Here is a 24,818-nt window from a genome sequence, read left to right as displayed (position 1 = left end):
CAGCCAGCCAGAGGACAGCCAGCCAGAGGACAGCCAGCCAGAGGACTGCTAGTCAGAGGACAGTTAGCCAGAGGTGAAAAAGAACCCAATTGTCATACTTGAGTAAAAGTATAGATACCTTAATAGAAAGTTACTCAGGTGAAAGTCCCCCAGCAAAAAACTACTTGAGTAAAAGTCTAAAAGTATGTGGTTCTAAATATAGTTATGTATCAAAACTAAATGTAATTGCTAAAATATACTTAAGTATCAGAAGTAAAAGTAAAAGTATAAATCAATTCAAATTCTTTGTATTAAGCAAAGCGGACACCACTGCAGCTAGCTTCTGTCCTCCTCTGGATACACTGTATCACATTTAGGTAAGACCCAGATGCAGACAGTGTAGAAATAACAAGAGTTTATTACAACCACGGGGGCAGGCAAACGACAAGTCAAGGCAGGCAGGGGTCAGTAATCCAGGAAGGGTGTAATGGGTCCAGAACGGCAGGCAGTCTCAGGGTCAGGGCAGGAAGGGGTCAGTAATCTAGGAAGAGTGTAATGGGTCCAGAAAGGCAGGCAGTCTCAGGGTCGGGGCAGACAGAACGGTCAAAACCGGGAAGGACTAGAAAACAGGAGCAGGGAAACAGGCAGGAGCAGGGAAACAGGCAGGAACAGGGAAACAGGCAGGAGCAGGGAAACAGGCAGGAGCAGGGAAACAGGCAGGAGCAGGGAAACAGGCAGGAACAGGGAAACAGGCAGGAGCAGGGAAACAGGCAGGAGCAGGGAAACAGGCAGGAGCAGGGAAACAGGCAGGAGCAGGGAAACAGGCAGGAGCAGGGAAACAGGCAGGAACAGGGAAACAGGCAGGAACAGGGAAACAGGCAGGAAGGGAAACTGGCAGGGGAAACAGGCAGGAACAGGGAAACAGGCAGGAGCAGGGAAACAGGCAGGAGCAGGGAAACAGGCAGGAACAGGAAACAGGCAGGAAAGGGAAACAGGCAGGAGCAGGGGCAAACAGGAACAGGAACAGGAACAGGAAACAGGAACAGGGAAACGCAGGAGCAAAACAGGCAGGAGCAGGGAAACAGGCAGGAACAGGGAAACTGGCAGGAGCAGGGAAACTGGCAGGAACAGGAAACAGGCAGGGAGGGAACAGGCAGGAGCAGGGAAACAGGCAGGAACAGGGGAGCAAACAGGCAGGAGCAGGGAAACAGGCAGGAGCAGGGAAACAGGCAGGAGCAGGGAAACAGGCAGGAGCACAGGCAGGCAGGAGCAGGGAAACAGGCAGGAGCAGGGAAACAGGCAGGAAACAGGCAGGAGCAGGGAAACAGGCAAACAGGCAGGAGCAGGGAAACAGGCAGGAGCAGGGAAACAGGCAGGAGCAGGGAAACAGGCAGGAACAGGGAAACAGGCAGGAACAGGGAAACAGGCAGGAGCAGGGAAACTGGCAGCAGGGAAACAGGCAGGAACAGGGAACCAGGCAGGAACAGGGAAACGGGCAGGAACAGGGAAACGGGCAGGAGCAGGTAAACTGGCAGGAGCAGACAAACAGGCAGTAACAGGGAAACAGGCAGGAACAGGGAAACTGGCAGGAGCAGGGAAACTGGCAGGAACAGGGAAACAGGCAGGAGCAGGGAAACAGGCAGGAGCAGGGAAACAGGCAGGAGCAGGGAAACAGGCAGGAGCAGGGAAACAGGCAGGAGCAGGGAAACTGGCAGGAACAGGGAAACTGGCAGGAACAGGGAAACAGGCAGGAACAAACAGGAACAGGGAAACTGGCAGGACAGGGAAACAGGCAGGAAGGGAAACAGGCAGGAACAGGGGAGCAGGGAAACAGGCAGGAGCAGGGAAACAGGCAGGAACAGGGAAACTGGCAGGAACAGGGAAACAGGCAGGAACAGGGAAACGGGCACAGGCTGGCAGGAGCAGGGAAACAGGCAGGAGCAGGGAAACAGGCAGGAGCAGGGAAACAGGCAGGAGCAGGGAAACAGGCAGGAGCAGGGAAACTGGCAGGATCAGGGAAACAAAGGCTGGCAGGTTTTATGAACAAAACAAACTGACAACAGACAAACCGAGAACACAGGTATAAATACACAGGGGATAATGAGGAAAATGGGCGACACCTGGAGGCGGGTGGAGACAATCACAAAGACAGGTGAAACAGACTTCAATATAAAACCTAGGAGGCTCTTGGTTCTCACCCCTTTCCATATACTTACACAGTAATTATGAATACTTCCGGAGGACGTCCTCCAACCTATCTGAGCTCTTACAGCATGAACTGACATGTTGTCCACCCAATCAAAGGATCAGAGAATTAATCTAGCACTGAAAACATAAGCTACAGCTAGCTACCACTGCAGAGAAAACAATATGGTGACTAGTTGACTTAAAGAGAGAGAAAGGCAATAGTTGAACCGTTTTGTTAAGTCAAGTTAAGCTTTTGGTTTACACTGTGCACTGTACTGCATGATTGTAGCGGGTTTACTAATGCTCTAGTTCTAGTAACTATGTTGACTTGACGTTAGCTAAAATGGTGACACCGATGTAGACTGTGCATAGCGGTTAGAGGCTATGATATGAAGGTCTGGCTTGGAAAGGTTTTATCGCCTGGTCATAGACAGCTGACGTGTTGTCCACAAGCGAATGGAAATGGTGAGAGGAGGAGAGCGTGTAGATGCAAGAAGGAATTATCCAACGATCAAAGGGATCATGCAGATTTATGTGGCTGCTATGAAAGTGAACTGTGTTTGTGTTTGATCAGGGGTGTATTCCTTCCGCCGATTTTGTTGAAAAACTTTTCTTAAACGAAAGCAAACATAACGAAACAGGGATAAACATACCTGTATTTGTCAAATAGAAACTGTTGTTTGCAACTGTTGGACTAATGATTACACTCTAGATCAGCTAGATGCAGGCAAAATTGTGCAAGGCGATATTGAATGTATCCGTGTCTGTCACCTTGATTGCTCAAATTTCTCTCGACCTGTGCAACTACGTTGTAAAATTACATTCATAGACTAGGTTACAGAAACCTCATGCTGGGTATAGGGAACATTTGAGTATCATGCAGTAATCTAAATCTATCGATGTTACATTGATTTGGGGGAATGGAATGTGAATGACAGTCATCCAATATGCTGTAATAGAAATAAGGCCATACTCATCCCCCAAAATATTGTCCTCCCTCATCCTAAAAGTCATCAACCGCCACTGACACACACACCACGCACGCACGCACGCACGCACGCACGCACGCACGCACGCACGCACACACACACACACACACACACACACACACACACACACACACACACACACACACACACACACACGCGCTGTAGTAATATTTGAGAACATGACAGAAAATTACCAATGATGCAAGTAAAATATATCTACAAAGAATTAGCATGGATAGAACATAACTCACATTGGGTTCTGCTCACAAACTGCAGTCAGTGCAGCCATGATCAGAAGCAGTGTGTTCCTCATCGTTCTGCTTTACCGTCTGATCTGTATCATGCCACTGGAACAAAAGTCTTCTTTTCTTGTCTCAACCCCAAAATATTTAACAAAATACTGTCGAAGTTATCTGTAAAGCAGCTATGTCTGTAATGTTCCAGTTTGTGAGTGCAGCTGCAGCTCACAGAGAACAGGGTGCAGGATCTCAAATCGCACCCTATTCCTTACATAGTGCACTACTTTTAACCAGGGCCCATAGGGAATAGGGTGCCATTTGGGATGCACTCAGCATCAACACCTCCTCTAGCCCACCTAACTCTCCTCCTCTCAGCTTCTCTGACTCTAGTCTTGGCATTGGAGAAGGAACGTTGTGAAATAAATCACGTGTTTTCCCAGAAACAAGATTTTGCTTGTGTCCCAAATTGACTCCTATTCTCTACATAGTAAACTATGTTTGATTAGAGCCCTATGGGTTCTGGTCTGAAGTAGTGTGATATACAGGGGCTCGGGTAGGGAATAAGGTTCCATTTGGGAAGTAGCCTTTCCCAAAAAGCCCAAATACATACACAACATCTGTTTTTCAAACAAGACAGCAGTCTGATTTTCTTCAAAACACTTTATTTGCGGACCACTTTGTGATTTAGGTCTATGTTACAAATACTTACAGCACATATGCCTTTAACATTGACAATTCCCAAAACATCCAAACGGTATATTTATTTGCAATACATATGTGTGTATATATACAGTACCAGTCAAAAGTTTGGACAAACCTACTCATTTTCTACATTGTAGAATAATAGTGAAGACATCAACACTATGAAATAACACATATGGAATAATGTAGTAACCAAAAAAGTGTTAAACAAATCAAAATATATTTTATATTTGAGATTCTTCAAAGTAGCCACCCTTTGCCATGATGACAGCTTTGCACACTCTTGGCATTCTCTCAACCAGCTTCACTTGGAATGCTTTTCCAACAGTTTTGAAGGAGTTCCCACATATTCTGAGCACTGCTTTTCCTTCACTTCACTTCACTGCTGTCTAACTCATCCCAAACCATCTCAAATGGGTTGAGGTCGGGTGATTGTGGAGGCCAGGTCATCTGATGCAGCACTTCATCACTCTCCTTCTTGGTCAAATAGACCTTACACAGCCTGTAGGTGTGTTGGGTCATTGTCCTGTTGAAAAACAAATGATAGTCCCACTAAGCCTGATTTATGCAGTCTCCCCTGAACAGTTGATGTTGAGATGTGTCTGTTAATTGAACACTGTGAGGCATTTATTTGGGCTGCAATCTCTGATGGGTAACTCTAATGAACTTATCCTCTGCAGCAGAGGTAACTCTGGGTCTTCCATTCCCGTGGCGGCCCTCATAAGAGCCAGTTTCATCATAGCGCTTGATGGTTTTTGCAACTGAACTTGGAGAAACTTTCAAAGTTGTTGAAATTTTCCAGATTTGTTTAACACTTTTTTGGTTACTACATGATTCCATATGTGTTATTTCATAGCCCTGATGTCTTCACTATTATTCTACAAAGCAGAAAATAGTAAAAATAAAGAAAAACCCAGGAATGAGTAGTTGTCTCCAAACTTTTTACTGGTACAGTACATGTTTCTGTGTATATAGATATGTGTGTGTGTGTGTGTGTGTGTGTATGTGTGTGTGTGTATACACTCACACAGGCATTAAATGCATTCAACAAAATCCTGAAATCATAATGGTGATGGTAGTAACATGATTTAAAATCAAGACATAAAATCAGCAAAACATAAGCATATTAAAATATAAAGAAATATTGGTATTCAATACTACTTTAGCAGTATGATATTGTAAGTTGCATAGCATTTATGTTTTAAAAAAATAAAACAGCAAACAATATACACATCTGAAGTTTATAAAGCAGTGGGTATATGTATTCAGCATCTATCGATACAGTATGGAGGTCATTGTATGTTATCTTTGTATTATGACTGGGGCATCCATTGACAAGGGGATGGTCTATACCTTCCCTTTATGCATCATTTCAGTGTAAACGTGGCAACCATGTCTGTAACATATTTTATGGGGTTTGTGGCTAAATAGAACATTATCTGTAGAGGGAAACAAATATTAGATCTTCATTATTGGCAATCCCTATGGAATATGTGATCAAATAAATACATATTTCTGTAATGTTGTAACGATAATATCTCTAAAATCCGTGACTTAGATCGTGGTAGCTCATAGTTGGTTTCCCTTTAACTGCATTGTGATAAAACATATTTGGCAGTCCCAAATTGTGCCCAATTCTCAATATCGCACAATACATTTGACGAGGGCCCCGCTGGTCAAGAGTAGTGCACTATAAAAGTAGTGAACAATAAAGGGAATTGGGACACACTCATCTTCATGGATCATTAAGAATGTTTATCATACGATACAAAATATGATGTAAAACCTTTTGGAGGACATTTAGTACAGATCAGTCACCTTATAGCCCTGTAGAGAAATAGAGTGTGCCCAGAATGGCATGGTGCCTTTTGGGACACAGACATAGACATAGCTATGAGTTCTTACCACTAAGAATCACTGACCAAAGAAATCCCTGACCATGCTGAACAGATACAGACACAGAACATAGAAGTACAGTACGTAGAACAGACTATCTATGCTGTTTGTGCCTAGTGGATCCATCCAGAGCTGCTATAAACTGTACATTGCAGACCAGCTGTCTTTAAAATCAACTCACTAGGGGAGAGTGGGGTAAGTTGAGCCAGTCTTGTCTCTAGGAAACCACACACAAAATTAATAATTTGACCAAATATTTGGGAAGAGATCATCATTTCATGAAGTCTGTGAAGGAAGAAACCACATGGAAAAAGTGGTAAGCAAGTTAGATACAAAAAGGATTTTCACCAAGTCAAATTAATTTATTGTGTTAAGAGTTAAGAGGTTTCATGATAGTTGTAACGAAACCAAAGTCGATCATTTAAAGATTTTTCTATACATCAGTTGGGGTGTCTATAAGCTTCAATATGAGGTCCTAAACCTAGCGTGTAAGTGCATTCTTGTACGTAGCTGTGTGGGCTAATAAAGTCAAAATGTTTTCCATGGGGTAAGTTGAGCAAATGGTTGAGCCAATGGCAGGTTGAGCAAATTGAAATGTTTTCTTCCCAGGCCTAATGCAAGGCATTATCTCTGCGATTTGGGAAATAAAGATATGCATGGTTTTAAAAAGGTAGTGGTAATATTTCTTTCAGTGCAGAAATTTGTAGGGGTAAGTTGTGCGAAGATACCAAGTTTTGTGGACAAGCTATGTTTTTCATGTTTACATGAATTCTGATTATTTCCAGGGATACACAACATCCTGAAATATATGTATACTGAACAAAAATATAAACGCAACATGTAAATTGTTGGTCCCGTGAGCTGAAATAAAAGATCATAGAAATGTTCCATACGCACAAAAAGCTTATTTCTCTCAAATTTTGTACACAAATTTGCTTACATTCCTGTTAGTGAGCATTTCTCCTTTGCCAAGATAATCCATTCACCTGACAGGTGTGGCATATCAAGAAGCTGATTAAACAGCATGATTATTACACAGGTGCACCTTGTGCTGGGGACAATAAAAGGCCACTCTAAAATGTGCAGTTTTTTCACACAACACAATGCCACAGATGTCTCTGTGGCAGTTTTGATGGAGCATGCAATTGGAATGCTGACTGCAGGAATGTCCACCAGAGGTGTTGCCAGAGAATTGAATGTTCATTTCTCTACCATAAGCCGCCTCCAATGTTGTTTTAGAGAATTTGGCAGGATGTCGAACCAACCTCACAACAGCAGACCATGTGTTACCACGCCAGCCTAGGACCTCCACATCTGGCTTCTTCACCTGCGGGATCGTCTGAGACCAGCCACCCGGACAGGTAATGAAAATGAGGAGTATTTTTGTCTGTAATAAAGCCCTTTTGTGGGGAAAAACTCATTCTGATTGGCTGAGCCTGGCTCCCCAGTGGGTGGGCCTGGCTCCCAAATTGGTGGAATTATGCCCTCCCAGGCCCACCCATGGCTGCGCTGCCCTGCCCAGTGTTGAAAATCCATAGATTAGGGCCTAATGAATTAATTTCAATTGATTGATTTCCTTATATGAACTGTAACTCGTTAAAATCGTTGAAATTGTTGCATGTTGTGTTTATATTTTTGTTCAGTATAGATATCTTTGTTAGAAAGAATACTATATTTCCCTTGACGCAGTGATGCTGAATGTAAAAAAATGGGTCAACTTACCCCACTCTTCCCTACAGGATATACAGTACCGTTTCTCATTAGATTATTAAATTCAGTGCTGTACTGTATGTATTCAAATACAGGACCACACTGATATAGTTTGTGTCCAAAATGGCACCATATTCCCTATATGGCACCCTAATTCCTTCTGGACACTGAACAAAAGTAGTGCACTATATAGGGAATAGGATGCCATTTGGGACGGCCCCATAGATAGTCATTACAACCATGATTTTGAGACTATTGAGAGAACAATTATCCGAAAAACAATGTGTGATAAACTTGGAACTCTGGATAGAAAAAGTCTGAATTACCTACAGTAGATTTGACACATTTTCCCCCACAATTTCACCCAAACCTGCTTTACATAGTATTATACAAGTTTAAACAATTATAAAATCAAAGGCAGGCACAAATGATAGATAACCATTAATACATACAAAACAAATAGAAAGTGTTTCTTTAGCACCTACTGTAGGGGTCCTATACATCACATAGAATAACCATGTGATGGAAACAATCTAAGCACTTGTCCCAAATTACACCCTATTCCCTAAATAGTGCACTACTTACAGTGCAAAATAGGGACTAGGGTACCATTTGGGATGCATGTTACAGTATAACATCCAGTGGATTCTTAGGCACCTGTTGAACTTCAACATGAATCAGTCTCCATACTTCAGTACAGAGAGCAGACCTGGGTTCAAATAGTATTTTAAATCATGTAAAATACTTAAGCTGTGATGAATTGAGCTTGCCTGTTGTAATGGAACCAATATAAATGTCCCACTGGGCACTCCAGGCAGGCTAAAGCAAATATATTTTAACGATTTCAAATAGTGTTTGAACCCAGGTCTGACAGAGAGCTACAATAGGACATTACAGTAGGACATTATTGTAGGACATTACAGTAGGACATATTCCCAGTGTCAGCAGACTATTGACAGTGGCTTGACACGGGATAACAAACACACGTTAACAACTATGACAGTTCTATGCCAATTTTGCGTTCATACTGAATACTGAATACCAGGAATAATGGTATTCGACTCTGGGCCTGGAAGGTAGAAACACTTCTGGCTTTCATTCTTTCCTTCTAATCAGGAACTGTTTACATTGTGGGCCACTCTAGCCAATCAGTAACATTAATCAATCTATCAATCAGTCAATCAATGAACTACAAGGTAGAAAAGACAAGCATCAGTGTTGCTGCCCTACAGGCCTGGAGCTGAATAGCCGTGCTACATGGTCTTTTACCAACTCACTGGACCACCATCCATCTTACAGAACAGAGGCATCTGCTGCTTTAGCACCTTTGGACAAATCATAAATGTTTTTGGGATCAAGTGTGACATCATAAAACAAAGCAATAATAAACGTGGGCAAGTGCCTTAAACAGAACAGGTTACAGGTACTTCCCTAGTTGGGGCTGTCTCCCCATATAGATAGATTGTTTTACCTCTATGGTCTCCCCTACAGCAGAGCAGAAGAGCTGCAAGATTTCAAGTAGGTTTTTGTACAGAACTAAACTCTCATTGTTGATTGTGTTGTTTCAGTTGTCCCATCCCTCTCTTTATGTCCCAATGTAAAAAACAAAACAAATAGGCACATAAAAAATATATCTGTCAGCGTTTATTTTTATGTGGTGAATGTCTGTCTGTCAGTCAGTCTGTCTGTCTCAGTGGTCGTGTCGAAGGAAGTCTGTCTGTCTATCAGACCTCTGAGCTGTCCAAGCCACCGCTAGTGAACCCTGATGTTATCATGGGCTCAGTGGAGCATGACGTTGCTGTGGGAACCTCCATCTTCTTCTTTTCCTGTCTGGACCGTACGGTTAGCACTATGACGATGATGATGAGGATGGTGAGGAGGAGGCCCACCAGGATCCCTATGATCAAGACCAGGCCGTCCTCGCTCTCCACAGGATGGTTCAGCTCCCTGGGCACCACACCCCGAGTGAGGAACTCCCGGTCAGGGCTGGTGCGGCGCTGGCGGCTAAGGTCCAGGGAAATATGGAGAATATTGGTGCCACGGTTGTTGTCCAGGCCGATGTCCTCTGTTAGTTCTGGCACCCCGTTTGCTGACCGCCTGGAGCGAGACTGGGGCTGGGACTGGGACGGTCCTCCTGCAGCCATAGTTTGACGCTGGGTTTCTCTGTCCATGCTGCTGTTTTGGGTCAGGGAGTGGCCTCCTGCAGCCATACTGCTGTGCTGGATGAGTGTGTGGTACTCCAGACTTCTCTTCCCGATGCCCCTGTTGGCATTCTCTCTGGAGCGGACAGTGTAGATGGTGTGGATGAACCACTCTCTCCCTGCTGACACCTGGACACCAGAGGAACAGGGTTAGTCATAAGGGCTGGGTAGTTTACTTGACAATGAAAGGAACTATTTCTGGTCCTACTGCTGATCATTAAAACTAGAGTCTTTCATTGAAACAATAACAAAGCGACACCCTGCCTCTGTTTTGGGCCTGGAGAAATGTCATGACTCTTAAAATTCATCAACAGTTGAACGAAGCTCATGAGGCATTTACAAGTATAAGTTATATTCGTCAAGAATCAATGGGTGTATATCATTCATTTACAAGTTAAAGCCGTGGAAGAGTGTTAGAAATAGGAATTAGACACAGGGATGTTTCTTCTCCACTATTCTTTTCACGCTTGCTATAGAACCACTGGCAGAAAGAATACATCAAGATTCAAAGATAACAGGAATTGTCATCGATAAATAGTGTGGTGCAAATAAGCAGGATGTGTGTTGTGTTCTGCTGCGTAGGGTCCAGGAACTACCTGGAACAGTGCTGTAGAGTCCATGCTGAAGCCGTCAGATCCAGGCTGTCTGACCAGGGCCAGGGCCTGAGGGTCGTCTACAGCCAGCAGAGCCCTGAACCCCACGTTACCAAACGACCTGGCCTGGGTCTCTGGCTGGGCCTTATCCTGTAGGAGGAGAGGGAAACACTAGTAAACACTGTACCAACATTGGACCATGTCAAGGTCTATAGGGTATTTATGTGAATTTACCCTGTACTACGTCCTTGTCTGCATCTCTAATGATCCCCACATAATGCACTACAGGCCCTGTACTGTACTGTACTTACGATGATCTTGAATCTGTAGAGCAGCGAGGGAGCATCAGCCAGACAGCCATACTCATTGTTGTTGGGGTTGTACTTGGGCACGTATCCATCCGCGCCAGTGCACAAGAACACCTTCTCTATGTTACAGATAAAGGAATCTCCCAGGTTCTGGACTGGATCCACCATCACTCTGCCATAGATCATATCCCCTGGGAGGAGATCAGCTGTGAGTTAATACAGTAATGAATCAATCAATCAAACAGATAGTCAATGGGGCTACCTCCATCCCAAATAGCACCCTATTCCCTATGTAGTGCACTACTTCTAATCAGGACCCATGAGAAGGTGGTGTGTGTGAGAAGGCGGTGTTGGTTTGTAGCGTTACAGTACCCTGTGAGAAGGCGGTGTTGGTTTGTAGCGTTACAGTACCTTGTGAGAAGGCGGTGTTTGTTTGTAGCGTTACAGTACCCTGTGAGAAGGCTGTGTTTGTTTGTAGTGTTACAGTACCCTGTGAGAAGGCGGTGTTTGTTTGTAGCGTTACAGTACCCTGTGAGAAGGCTGTGTTTGTTTGTAGTGTTACAGTACCCTGTGAGAAGGCGGTGTTGGTTTGTAGCGTTACAGTACCTTGTGAGAAGGCGGTGTTGGTTTGTAGCGTTACAGTACCCTGTGAGAAGGCGGTGTTGGTTTGTAGCGTTACAGTACCTTGTGAGAAGGCGGTGTTGGTTTGTAGCGTTACAGTACCTTGTGAGAAGGCGGTGTCGCTCTCCTGTCCGAAGCCCATGGATCCATCAGACAGCCACAGAGATCTTTTAGACAGTAGCAACATCTGAGTGTTCAGACTGAACTCAGCCGCAACCGGGTCACTCACCTGGGATAGGACACACACAATACAAAGTTTTACCATCTTAGTATAGGGCAACACATACCATTCAGTTACCATCAGAGAACAGACCAATCACAGTGTTACCATCAGTCTACACCTCCTAAGCTGTTTCCCACTAAAGTACATCTCTGTGTGAACTCAAAGATTGTCATCTCACAGACACCTTTAATGGCATGACATTGATGTACACTCTTAGAAAAAAGGGTTCCAAAGGGGTTCTTCGGCTGTCCCCATAGGAGAACCTGTTTTGGTTTCAGGTAGAACCATTTTTGGTTCCAGGTAGAACCCTTTTGAGTTCCATGTAGAACACATTCTATAGAGGGTTCTACATGGAACCCAAAATGGTTCTACCTGCAACCAAAAATGGTTCTCTTATGGGGACAGCCGAAGAACCCTTTAAGGTTCTAGAAGACAGCACGATTGTAGTAACGTTAATCCTCGGGTGATCTGACCTGCTGGAAGCGTATGTCCAGGTCGAAGGTGACAGGTTCTCTGGGGTTACAGACAGGAGGCAGGGAGTACTCCAGACTGGGGGGAGAGGTACAGGGCAGCAGCTTCACTGTGTAGGTACCTGAGTAGTCACGCACCTGGGAGAGAGAGGGGACATAAGACACAGTTATTTACTTCGGGTTGAAGCTTTATTTAATCAGGTCATTTAGAACAAATATTATCTTTTTACTTTTAGTTATTTTACACTAGTGCCGATAACACACTACGACTTAAGAAATAAATTCTGTAAATGGCATATGCTAGTCCCAAGTCTTTACACTAAAGACACAGAGAAACCAGATTTTAAAATACAATGCTCAAAAAAATAAAGGGAACACTAAAATACCACATCCTAGATCTGAATGAATGAAATATTCTTATTAAATACTTTTTTCTTCACATAGTTGAATGTGCTGACAACAAAATCCCACAAAAATTATCAATGGAAATCAAATGTATCAACCCATGGAGGTCTGGATTTGGAGTCACACTCAAAATTAATGTGGAAAACCACACTACAGGCTGATCCAACTTTGATGTAATGTCCTTAAAACAAGTCCAAATGAGGCTCAGTAGTGTGTGTGGCCTCCACGTGCCTGTATTACCTCCCTACAATGCCTGGGCATGTTCTTGATGAGGTGGCGGATGGTCTCCTGAGGGATCTCCTCCCAGACCTGGACTAAAGCATCCGCCAACTCCTGGACAGTCTGTGGTGCAACGTGGCGTTGGTGGATGGAGCGAGACATGATGTCCCAGATGTGCTCAATTGGAATCAGGTCTGGGGAACGGGTGGGCCAGTCCATAGCATCAATGCCTTCCTCTTGCAGGAACTGCTGGAGTGTGTCAGCAGGGGGTCTAGCATTGTCTTGCATTAGGAGGAACCCAGGGCCAACGGCACCAGCATATGGTCTCACAAGGGATCTGAGGATCTCATCTCGGTACCTAATGGCAGTCAGGCTACCTCTGGCGAGCACGTGGAGGGCTGTGCGGCCCCCCAAAGAAATGCCACCCCACACCATGACTGACCCACCGCCAAACCAGTCATGCTGGAGGATGTTGCAGGCAGCAGAACGTTCTCCACGGTGTCTCCAGACTCTGTCACGTCTGTCACATGTGCTCAGTGTGAACCTGCTTTCATCTGTGAAGAGCACAGGGCGCCAGTGGCGAATTTGCCAATCTTGGTGTTCTCTGGCAAATGCCAAACGTCCTGCACGGTGTTGGGCTGTAAGCACAACCCCCACCTGTGGACGTCGGGCCCTCATTACCACCCTCATGGAGTCTGTTTCTGACCGTTTGAGCAGACACATGCACATTAGAGTGAAAGCACCGCCAGCATTCAAAAGTGACCAAAACATCAGCCGGGAAGCATAGGAACTGAGAAGTGGTCTGTGGTCACCACCTGCAGAACCACTCCTTTATTGGGGGTGTCTGAATAATTGCCTATAATTTCCACCTGTTGTCTATTCCATTTGCACAACAGCATGTGAAATGTATTGTCGATCAGTGTTGCTTCCTAAGTGGACAGTTTGATTTCACAGAAGTGTGATTGACTTGGAGTTACATTGTGTTGTTTAAGTGTTCCCTTTATTTTTTTGAGCAGTGTATATACTCTATATTGATAACCCAGTATTAAAGATAAAATAAAATAAGATGTTGTCCTCACAGCGAAGTCTGATGTAAAGGTCCACTGCTGCATGGGCTGGTTGTAGGTGGGCTCGCTCCTCACCAGGCTGAGGTTAAAGGTCACCCCAGGGTGGTCCGCACACATCACCATGGACGACAGAGAGGACGCTGGGTACAGACACAGGTAAGGCTAATAGAGAACTGAAGGGGAATATGTACAGATTCAAGCGTGTCAGAGTAGGAGTGCTGACTTCGGATCAGTTTTACATCACAATGTTTAAGATTACATGGACCTGATCCTAGATCAGCACTCCTACTCTGAGACACTTGATACATACGGTGGGTTAATAGTTTAAGCCCATGGATGTACTGTATGAAAAGAGTAGATAATGTGAACATACCAGAGTGTGATATGACAAACAGTCCTCTGAATCGAGCCTCTGTTCTGAAGTTGACCACCAGACGACCCTGTTCGTTGATACGCATACTGGTGGGGTACAGGGCTCCTACAGAATACAGCCGGTCAGTCTCCCTGTCACACCGACCTAACACATCCCTACTAGTATAGCCCACCCATTGAGAAAGGTGCCGTAAAGGCCACCTGCAGAATGCACCCCGTCGGTCTCACTGTCACACCAAACTAACACATCCTCATTCATTGCTGTAACATAACAATATCATCTGTGCTCGAAGCACACCAGACAGTGTTGTATTTGTTTGTTTGTTTTTGCCTCATCCTGTAAAGAGGATGTGAGACTTGCCTTGTAGCTCAGCCTCAGGAGGGCTACCGATGCCGTCCCGCCACAAGATGGCAGTGTCGTATACGAAGGTGAGTCGTAGCTCAGACTGCAGGTCAAAATGCTGCCAGCCCCCTGCCCCCACCGGGGAGTGGAACACATAGGAGACGTGGAGGGGCACCCGGAGGGTCACATAGGACTGGACCAGGTTCAACACCTAGAGAGAGACATACATCAAATCAAGCTGTATTTAACATGCATTTTAACATCAATATACTTTACAGTAACAGAATACTAGCAATAGTAGGTAGGTTCAAGCTACAGAGACACAGGAAAAAGAGTGAGAAATAAAGAGAGAGAAATAGAGGAAAACAAAATAGTGAGAGAAAGAGAGAAAAATAGAGAGAGAGAGCAAGAGAAAGAAAGAGAGAGAGAGAGAGAAAGAAAAATAGAGAGAGAGAGAGCGAGAGAAAGAAAAATAAAGAGAGAGAGAGAGAGAGCGAGAGAAAGAAAGAGAGAGAGAGAGAGAGCACACAAAAAACTATACATACTTCGGCCTAAACATCAGTGCCACAGCTAACTTCCACAAAGCTGTGAATGATCTGAGAGGCAAGTAGGGCATTCTATGCCATCAAAAGGAACATCAAATTCAACATACCAATTAAGACCTGGCTACAAATACTTGAATCCGTTATAGAACCCATTGCCCTTTATGATTGTGAGGTCTGGGGTCCGCTAACCAACCAAGAATTCACAAAATGGGACAAACACCAAATTGAGACTTTGCATGCAGAATTCTGCAAAATATCCTCATTGTACAACGTAGAACACCAAATAATGAATGCAGAGCAGAATTAGGCCGATACCCCCTCATTATCAAAATCCAGAAATGAGCCGTTACATTTTTACAACCACTTAAAAGGAAGCGATTCCCAAACCTTCCATAACAAAGCCTTCACCTACAGAGAGATGAACCTGGAAAAGAGTCCCCTAAGCAAGCTAGTCCTGGGGCTCTGTTCAAAAACACACCCCACAGAGCCCCAGGACAGCAACACAATTAGACCAAACCAAATCATGAGAAAACAAAATATAATTACTTGACACATTGGAAAGAATTGACAAAAAAACAGCTGCACTTACTAACCTCCTGGCAAACATATTTCCCTCAGATTACACAGACCCACAAAGAATTCGAAAAGAAATCAAATTTTGATAAACTCCCATATCTATTGGGTGAAAGACAATACCACAGTGTGCCATCACAGCAGCAAGATGTTTGACCTGTTGCCACAAGAAAAAGGCAATTAGTGAAGAACACCATTGTAAATAGAACCTATATTTATGTTTATTTATTTTTTATTTACTTTAACTATTTGCACATCATTACAACACAGTATATAGACATAATATGGCATTTGTGTCACACCCTGACCGTAGAAAACTTTTTATTCTATATGTTTGTTTGGTCAGGGTGTGACTTGGGTGGGAAACTCTATGTTCTGTGTTTCTATGTTTTGGCCGGGTATGGTTCTCAATCAGGGACAGCTGTCTATCGTTGTCTCTGATTGGGAATCATACTTAGGCAGCCTTTTTTCCTTTTGTATTTGTTAATGGCCTGTATAGCCCTAGTAAGCTTCACGGTCGTTTTTCTTGTTTTGTTAGCGACATTTATAATAAAGAAAAATGTACGCTCATCACGCTGCACCTTGGTCCAGTCATTTTCACGACGACAGAGATCGTGACAATTTTAAATGTTTTTTTTGGGGGGGGGGACTTTGTGAGTGTAATGTTCACTGTTAATTTTTTATTGTTTATTTCACTTTTGTCTATTATCTATTTCACTTGCTTTGTCAATATAAACATATGTTTCCCATGCCAATAAAGTCCTTACATTGAATTGAATGGAAAGAGGGGGAGAAAGAGAGAGGGAGAGAGAGAGAAATAGAGACTGATAGAAGTACATACATTACATCAAACTTTGCTAAATGCATTTAAGCATCCACACACTTAAACATCCAACAAGCAGGTTGTTTACAAAAGGTCCCTAGTACTAGTTAATACATAGGCCTATACTAAACATTCACAACCTGCCTATCTGTATGGAGCTCGCAAATACCTCATGGGAACAGTATTCAGACACACTCATAACTTAACAAATACCTCATGGGAACAGTATTCAGACACACTCATAACTTAACAAATACCTCATGGGAACAGTATTCAGACCCACTCATAACTTGATGTATGATTATGGCTTGGTCTTTATCTATATTCTATAGATTCATGTGATTATGTATGTAATACATATAGCAGGTGACATATAGAGGGTGTTACGGCGGCTGACGTAGTGCTGAAGTATAGCGTGATCAATATGTGTTACTATCAGCAGACAGCATCGTACCACTTAATATACACTGAGTGTACAAAACATTAAAAACACCTGCTCTTTCCTTGACACAGACTGACCAGGTAAATCCAGGTGAAAGCTGTGTTCCCTTATTGATGTCACTTGTTAAATCCACTCCAATCAGTGTAGATGAAGTGGTGGAGACAGGTTAAAGAAGGATTTTTAAGCCTTGAGACATGGATGGTGTATGTGTGTAAATGGGCAAGACAAAATCTTTAAGTGCATTTCAACGGGTTATGGTAGTAGGTGCCAGGCGCACCGGTTTGTGTCAAGAACTGCAACGCTGCTGGGCTTTCAAGCTCAACAGTTTCCCATGTGTTTCAAAAATGGTTCACCACCCAAAGGACATCCAGCCAACTTGACACAACTGTGGGAGGCATTGGAGACAACATGGGCCAGCATCCCTTTCAACACCTTGTAGTCCATGCCCTGACGAATTGGGGCTGTTCTGAGGGCAAAAGGGGGTGCAACACAATATTAGGAATGTGTTCCTAATGTTTTGTACACTCAGTGTATATACACAGTGCTGTACTGTATGGGCTGTACTAGTACTACTGGAGCTCTTATGGATTCAAGAGGGTTTACATTGACTCTGACATTTACACTGGCCACATTTCAGAGAGATTGTATCTTTCCAAAAGAGTTGACTCCAGATATGTAGCAACAATAGCAAACCATTACATTTACAACTGGTGAATGTTTGGTTGTGTTATTGAATTATTGATTTGTCAACAATGAGGATAAAACCATCCCATTCTGAAGTTAATCATGCTATCAAGACATAACAATCCAGGCGGTTGATTTGTTCTATTGTACTTGGAACCCTTAAACAACAGTTAGACTACAGCAAGACAAAGAACCAGAGAGAAAGAGAGAGAGAGCGAAAGAGAGAAAGGGGGGGAGAAAGAGAGAGCGAAAGAGACAGAAAGAGATAGAAAGGGAGGGAGAAAGAGAGAGAGAGAGAGAGAGAGAGAAAGAGAGAAAGGGGGAGAAAGAGAGAGCGAAAGAGACAGAAAGAGATAGAAAGGGAGGGAGAAAGAGAGAGAGAGAGAGAGAGAGAGAGAGAGAGAAAGGGAGGGAGAAAGAGAGAGAGAAAGAGATAGAAAGGGAGGGAGAAAGAGAGAGCGAAAGAGACAGAAAGAGATAGAAAGGGAGGGAGTGAGAAAGAGAGAGCGAGAGAGAGAATGGGAGGGAGAGAAAGAGAGCGAGAGAGAGAGAAAGGGAGGGAGTGAGAAAGAGAGAGAGAAGAGAGAAAGGGAGGGAGAAAGAGAGAGCGAAAGAGACAGAAAGAGATAGAAAGGGAGGGAGAGAGAAAGAGAGAGAGCGAGAGAGAGAGAAAAGGGGGAGAAAGGAGTAGAGGGAGGGAGAAAGAGAGAGCGAAAGAGACAGAAAGAGATAGAAAGGGAGGGAGTGAGAAAGAGAGAGCGAGAGAGAGAATGGGAGGGAGTGAGAAAGAGAGCGAGAGAGAGAGAAAGGGAGGGAGTGAGAAAGAGAGAGCGAGAGAGAGAGAAAGGGAGGGAGAAAGAGAGAGCGAAAGAGAGAAAGGGAGGGAGAAAGAGAGAGAGAGCGAGCGAGAGAGAGAGAGAAAGAGATAGAAATGGAGGGAGAAAGATAGAGAGAGAGAGAGAGAGAGAGAAAGGAGAGAGATAAGGAAGGAGGAAAGAGAGAGTAAAGGGATTTGAATGGTATCTGCTCCATCCGGTGACCTACGAGAGGGGTACCTGTCTGCACTAGCTCTCCCTTCATGCTGGGACCTGCCTATGCCCTGGGCAAGAGAGAAGGGGGGGAGAGAGAGAAAGAAGAGGAGAAAAGCGAGCGAGAGAGAGAAAGGAGGGAGAGAAGGAAAGAGGAGAGAGAGAGAGAGAGATCTCAGAGAACTGGTAGAACCCAGAGAGAGTTGAGGCAGATGATTTGCTGTATGACCCTGGCACTGCCTGCTGAGACCAAATGGATTCCTGTGGTCTGATAAGCTGGGGACAAAGCCTCTCACCATGACACACAGACACAGTGACAGAGTCAGTCCCAGTGAGAGGCCAGTCGGGGGCCCCAAGCTTAGTCGGACTCAGTCTCTCTGTACTCCTCAACCTCTCCACTCAGCCCCCCAGCCTCCCAGTCAGTCGATCAGACCCTTAAGAGCCTCTCAGGTCAGAGACAACACAGGGACACAAATAATGTTCCTCTGGGGCGGCAGCGTAGCCTAGTGGATAGAGCGTTGGACCGCAACCGTAAGGTTGCGAGTTCAAACCCCCGAGCTGACAAGGTACAAATCTGTCGTTCTGCCCTTGAACAGGCAGTTAACCCACTGTTCCCAGGCCGTCATTGAAAATAAGAATATGTTCTTAACTGACTTGCCTGGTTAAATAAAGGTAAAAAAAACAAAAAATTTTTTTTTTAAAGACAAGAGCTATTGAGTCTTTCTGTTTGTTCTTACTGGCCAAACTGATTGAAGCTTACAGTACAACTCATGATGTGACACAGGCAGACCCTGCAGTAGGGGTATAGGGTTTCTGGGTGAATAGAGACATGTCTGTAGTACCTGGCGGGGTCTCATTCTCTCTCTTAGTTATGGATCTTACTTAAAACAACACAGTGATGCTTAATGCACCTTAGTCTCTGGCTATTTATCAAATGGCAACTTATTCCCTATGGGCCCTGGTCAAAAGTAATGCATTACAAAACAAAGGGAATAGTGAGCCATTTGGGCCAGTGATACACTTTCTGTCGTTTCCCCAAGGTGTCTGCAGCATTGTGACGTATTTGTAGGCATATCATTGGAAGATTGACCATTTTACACTACATCTACCAGGTGCTCGCTTGGTGTCCTCCGTCGCAATTATTGCGTAATCTCCAGTTGCGTGTATTTTTCCTTTTGCTTCCGAGTAGAAACCCAACTGTCACGAATGATTTATCATCGAATAGATATGTGAAAAACACCTTGAGGATTGATTCTAAACAACGTTTGCCATGTTTCTGTCGATATTATGGAGTTAATTTGGAAAAAGGTTTGGCGTTGTAATGACTGAATTTTCATTTTTTTTCTTAGCCAAACGTGATGAACTAAACGGAGCGATTTCTCCTACACAAATAATATTTTTGGAAAAAATTAACATTTGCTATCTAACTGAGAGTCTCCTCATTGAAAACATCTGAAGTTCTTCAAAGGTAAATTATTTTATTTCAATGCTTTGCTTTTTTTTGTGAAAATGTTGCCTGCTGAATGCTAGTCTTAATGCTATGCTAGCTATCAATACTCTTACACAAATGCTTGTGTAGCTATGGTTGAAAAGCATATTTTAAAAATCTGAGATCACAGTGTTGTTAACAAAAGGCTAAGCTTGTGAGTGAATATATTTCTTTCATTTCATTTGCGATTTTCATGAATAGTTAACGTTGCGTTATGGTAATGAGCTTGAGGCTATGATTACGCTTCCGGATACGGGATTGCTCGACGCAAGAAGTTAAAGCACCTCAGTCTGTTGTCACATGGCTGCCAGCGACGAGCAACAGCACGTCAAATCTGCAGATAGGAGGGACATTGACCAAGTTAAACCAGTGTTGGTACACAGTACTAAGGCAGACCCTGACATTCAGGATTATCAAAGTGCTGATCAACTCTGACCTCTCCCACAAAGCTCTGTCTGGTCAGAATATGAACTTATTTCAGTTTCAACGTAAACAAATGGGCTAACGCTGGATTACAACCTGTCAGACGGAAAGTCATAAAGTGTGGAGGAAGAGAAGAGAATGATGATCACTGCCTCCATAAAATATTATCTTATACTTCCTATGTATCTTAACTCATCCATGTTTGCAGGCAATATCCATTTACAGTATCATTTATCTTGCAAAATGGAATTTCACTTTATATAGAATGTAATGATATTCCATGGAGTTGGTGTCTTTTCAACCATACAATATGCTTAACCTTAAATTGTGTTAGTAGTTAGCCTCTCATAAATTCTACATGCACTGTTGATTTCTTTCCTTTACACACGCACGCACACACTGCTAGGGAGCGTCTAGTTGATAATCTACAGCAGGGAGGATCTGTAGCGTGAGGAGACCTTTACCACAACATGTCCTTAGCTCCTGTGTGGTGTGTGTGTGTGTGTGTGTGTGTGTGTGTGTGTGTGTGTGTGTGTGTGTGTGTGTGTGTGTGTGTGTGTGTGTGTGTGTGTGTGTGTGTGTGTGTGTGTGTGTGTGTGTGTGTGTGTGTGTGTGTGTGTGTGTGTGTGTGTGTGTGTGTGTGTGTGTCTAGCGTGAGGAGACCTTAACCATACCAAGACCTTTGCTCTCTCTCTCTCTGCAGGCAGCTCTTCTCTCTGTAGGCATCTCTTTATGACCACAGCCTGCTTAATTAAGTGCTAGTGAACTAATAGACTGACTGGGGTTTAACCACACGGAAGTGACTGGAGGTTTCCAATGGAAATCTACATGACAGGAGCACTGAACCATGTGACCAGGGTTTGAGAGAGAGAGAGAGAGAGAGAGAGAGAGAGAGAGAGAGAGAGAGAGAGAGAGAGAGAGAGAGAGAGAGAGAGAGAGAGAGAGAGAGAGAGAGAGAGAGAGAGAGAGAGAGAGAGAGAGAGAGAGAGAGAGAGAGAGAGAGAGAGAGAGAGACCGGACCCTCCCTCAACACAGCAGCAGCTGTTTAAAGAGCACAGCACAAAAAAAGAGCAGAAGGTTTTAATAATGCTGTGAATGTTGGAGAAGCCATTTGACAAGATAAATAGCAGGCCTCGTGATGAGTTGTGGGAATCCATAAAGCCCTGTGTTTGGTTAGTTATTAGTGGTGAGGTTAAGATGGGCTTCAGAAGAACAACGTCTGAGAGGGGTAGCTACAGTGGGACAAAAAAGTATTTAGTCAGCCACCAATTGTGCAAGTTCTCCCACTTAAAAAGATGAGAGAGGCCTGTAATTTTCATCATAAGTACATTTCAACTATGACAGACAAAATGAGAAAAAAAATCCAGAAAATCACATTGTAGGATTTTTAATTAATTTATTTGCAAATTATGGTGGAAAATAAGTATTTGGTCAATAACAAAAGTTTATCTCAATACTTTGTTATATACCCTTTGTTGGCAATGACAGAGGTCAAACGTTTTCTGTAAGTCTTCACAAGGTTTTCACACACTGTTGCTGGTATTTTGGCCCATTCCTCCATGCAGATCTCCTCTAGAGCAGTGATTTTTTTGGGGCTGTTGCTGGGCAACACAGACTTTCAACTCCCTCCAAATATTTTCTATGGGGTTGAGATCTGGAGACTGGCTAAGCCACTCCAGGACCTTGAAATGCTTCTTACAAAGCCACTCCTTCGTTGCCCGGGCGGTGTGTTTGGGATCATTGTCATGCTGAAAGACCCAGCCACGTTTCATCTTCAATGCCCTTGCTGATGGAAGGAGGTTTTCACTCAAAATCTCACGATACATGGCCCCATTCATTCTTTCCTTTACACGGATCAGTCGTCCTGGTCCCTTTGCAGAAGAACAGGCCCAAAGCATGATGTTTCCACCCTCATGCATCACATTAGGTATGGTATTCTTCGGATGCAACTCAGCATTCTTTGTCCTCCAAACACGACGAGTTGTGTTTTTACCAAAAAGTTATATTTTGGTTTCATCTGACCATATGACTTTCTCCCAATCTTCTTCTGGATCATCCAAATGCTCTCTAGCAAACTTCAGACAGGCCTGGACATGTACTGGCTTAAGCAGGGGGACATGTCTGGCACTGCAGGATTTGAGTCCCTGGCAGCTGTACATTTCAATGAAACATGGTGAAGCCCCAAAATTGCCCTTGCTAGAAGCATGTGTTTCAGACATAAGGAAGTGGATGGCTGCAAACTTTCTACTTTTAAACTCGGACAAAACAGAGATGCTTGTTCTAGGTCCCAGGAAACACAGAGATCTTCTGTCGAATCTGACAATTAATCTTAATGGTTGTAGAGTCGTCTCAAATAAAACTGTGAAGGACCTCGGCGTTACTCTGGACCCTGATCTCTCTTTTGAAGAACACATCAAGACTGTTTCAAGGACAGCTTTTTTTCCATCTACGTAACATTGCAAAAATCAGAAACTTTCTGTCCAAAAATTATGCAGAAAAATTAATCCATGCTTTTGTCACTTTTAGGTTAGACTACTGCAATGCTCTACTTTCCGGCTACCCGGATAAAGCACTAAATAAACTTCAGTTCGTGCTAAATACGGCTGCTAGAATCCTGACTAGAACCAACAAATTTGATCATATTACTCCAGTGCTAGCCTCTCTACACTGGCTTCCTGTCAAAGCAAGTGCTGATTTCAAGGTTTTACTGCTAACCTACAAAGCATTACATGGGCTTGCTCCTACCTATCTCTCTGATTTGGTCCTGCCGTACATACCTACACGTACGCTACGGTCACAAGACACAGGCCTCCTAATTGTCCCTAGAATTTCTAAGCAAACAGCTGGAGGCAGGGCTTTCTCCTATAGAGCTCCATTTTTATGGGACGGTCTGCCTACCCATGTCAGAGGCGCAAACTCGGTCTCAACCTTTAAGTCTTTACTGAAGACTCATCTCTTCAGTGGGTCATACGATTGAGTGTAGGCTGGCCCAGGAGTGGGAAGGTGAACGGAAAGGCTCTGGAGCAACGAACCGCCCTTGCTGTCTCTGCCTGGCCGGTTCCCCTCTTTCCACTGGGATTCTCTGCCTCTAACCCTATTACAGGGGCTGAGTCACTAGCTTGCTGGGGCTCTCTCATGCCGTCCCTGGAAGGGGTGCGTCACCTGAGTGGGTTGATTCACTGATGTGGTCATCCTGTCTGGGTTGGCGCCCCCCCTTGGGTTGTGCCATGGCGGAGATCTTTGTGGGCTATACTCAGCCTTGTCTCAGGATTGTAAGTTGGTGGTTGAAGATATCCCTCTAGTGGTGTGGGGGCTGTGCTTTGGCAAAGTGGGTGGGGTTATATCCTTCCTGTTTGGCCCTGTCCGGGGGTGTCCTCGGATGGGTCCACAGTGTCTCTTGACCCCTCCTGTCTCAGCCTCCAGTATTTATGCTGCAGTAGTTTATGTGTCGGGGGGCTAGGGTTAGTTTGTTATATCTGGAGTACTTCTCCTGTCCTATTCGGTGTCCTGTGTGTGCGTTCTCTAATTCTCTCCTTCTCTCTCTCTTTCTTTCTCTCTCTCGGAGGACCTGAGCCCTAGGACCATGCCCCAGGACTACCTGACATGATGACTCCTTGCTGTCCCCAGTCCACCTGGCTGTGCTGCTGCTCCAGTTTCAACTGTTCTGCCTTATTATTATTCGACCATGCTGGTCATTTATGAACATTTGAATATCTTGGCCATGTTCTGTTATAATCTCCACCCGGCACAGCCAGAAGAGGACTGGCCACCCCACATATGCTCTCTCTAATTCTCTCTTTCTTTCTCTCTCTCGGAGGACCTGAGCCCTAGGACCATGCCCCAGGACTACCTGACATGATGACTCCTTGCTGTCCCCAGTCCACCTGACCGTGCTGCTGCTCCAGTTTCAACTGTTCTGCCTTATTAATATTTGACAATGCTGGTAATTTATGAACATTTGAACATCTTGGCCATGTTCTGTTATAATCTCCACCCAGCACAGCCAGAAGAGGACTGGCCACCCCACATAGCCTGGTTCCTCTCTAGGTTTCTTCCTAGGTTTTGGCCTTTCTAGGGAGTTTTTCCTAGCCACCGTGCTTCTACACCTGCATTGCTTGCTGTTTGGGGTTTTAGGCTGGGTTTCTGTACAGCACTTTGAGATATCAGCTGATGTACGAAGGGCTATATAAATTAATTTGATTTGATTTGTTACTGATGGTAGGCTTTGTTACTTTGGTTCCAGCTCTCTACAGGTCATTCACTAGGTCCCCCCGTGTGGTTCTGGGA

The 24,818-nt window shown here is 44.2% G+C and overlaps 2 protein-coding genes across 2 annotated transcripts in view; both read right to left on the bottom strand.

Moving 5' to 3' along the window:
* Positions 1 to 3,671, bottom strand: part of LOC118397382 (complement C4-B-like) — a 40,966-nt gene extending 37,295 nt beyond the window's left edge. The window contains exon 1 of the mRNA XM_052467512.1: positions 3,407 to 3,671. Coding sequence (XP_052323472.1) covers positions 3,407 to 3,468 — 62 coding nt within the window. The 5' untranslated portion in view covers positions 3,469 to 3,671. The remainder of the gene's footprint in view (positions 1 to 3,406) is intronic.
* A 374-nt stretch (positions 3,672 to 4,045) lies between these two features.
* LOC118397381 (FRAS1-related extracellular matrix protein 2-like) overlaps positions 4,046 to 24,818 on the bottom strand; it is a 157,345-nt gene continuing 136,572 nt past the window's right edge. The window contains exons 17-24 of the mRNA XM_052468759.1: positions 14,543 to 14,735; positions 14,183 to 14,287; positions 13,822 to 13,949; positions 12,122 to 12,256; positions 11,528 to 11,654; positions 10,808 to 10,995; positions 10,500 to 10,646; positions 4,046 to 10,032 (exon numbers count right to left, since the gene is read on the bottom strand). Of these exons, the coding sequence (XP_052324719.1) occupies positions 9,427 to 10,032; positions 10,500 to 10,646; positions 10,808 to 10,995; positions 11,528 to 11,654; positions 12,122 to 12,256; positions 13,822 to 13,949; positions 14,183 to 14,287; positions 14,543 to 14,735 (1,629 nt within the window). The 3' untranslated portion in view covers positions 4,046 to 9,426. The remainder of the gene's footprint in view (positions 10,033 to 10,499; positions 10,647 to 10,807; positions 10,996 to 11,527; positions 11,655 to 12,121; positions 12,257 to 13,821; positions 13,950 to 14,182; positions 14,288 to 14,542; positions 14,736 to 24,818) is intronic.

This window comes from Oncorhynchus keta, chromosome 18 (assembly GCF_023373465.1).
Source record: "Oncorhynchus keta strain PuntledgeMale-10-30-2019 chromosome 18, Oket_V2, whole genome shotgun sequence".
Lineage (NCBI taxonomy): Eukaryota > Metazoa > Chordata > Actinopteri > Salmoniformes > Salmonidae > Oncorhynchus > Oncorhynchus keta.
The sequence above is the reverse complement of the archived record's forward strand: the minus strand, read 5'-3'. Positions and strand labels throughout refer to the sequence as shown.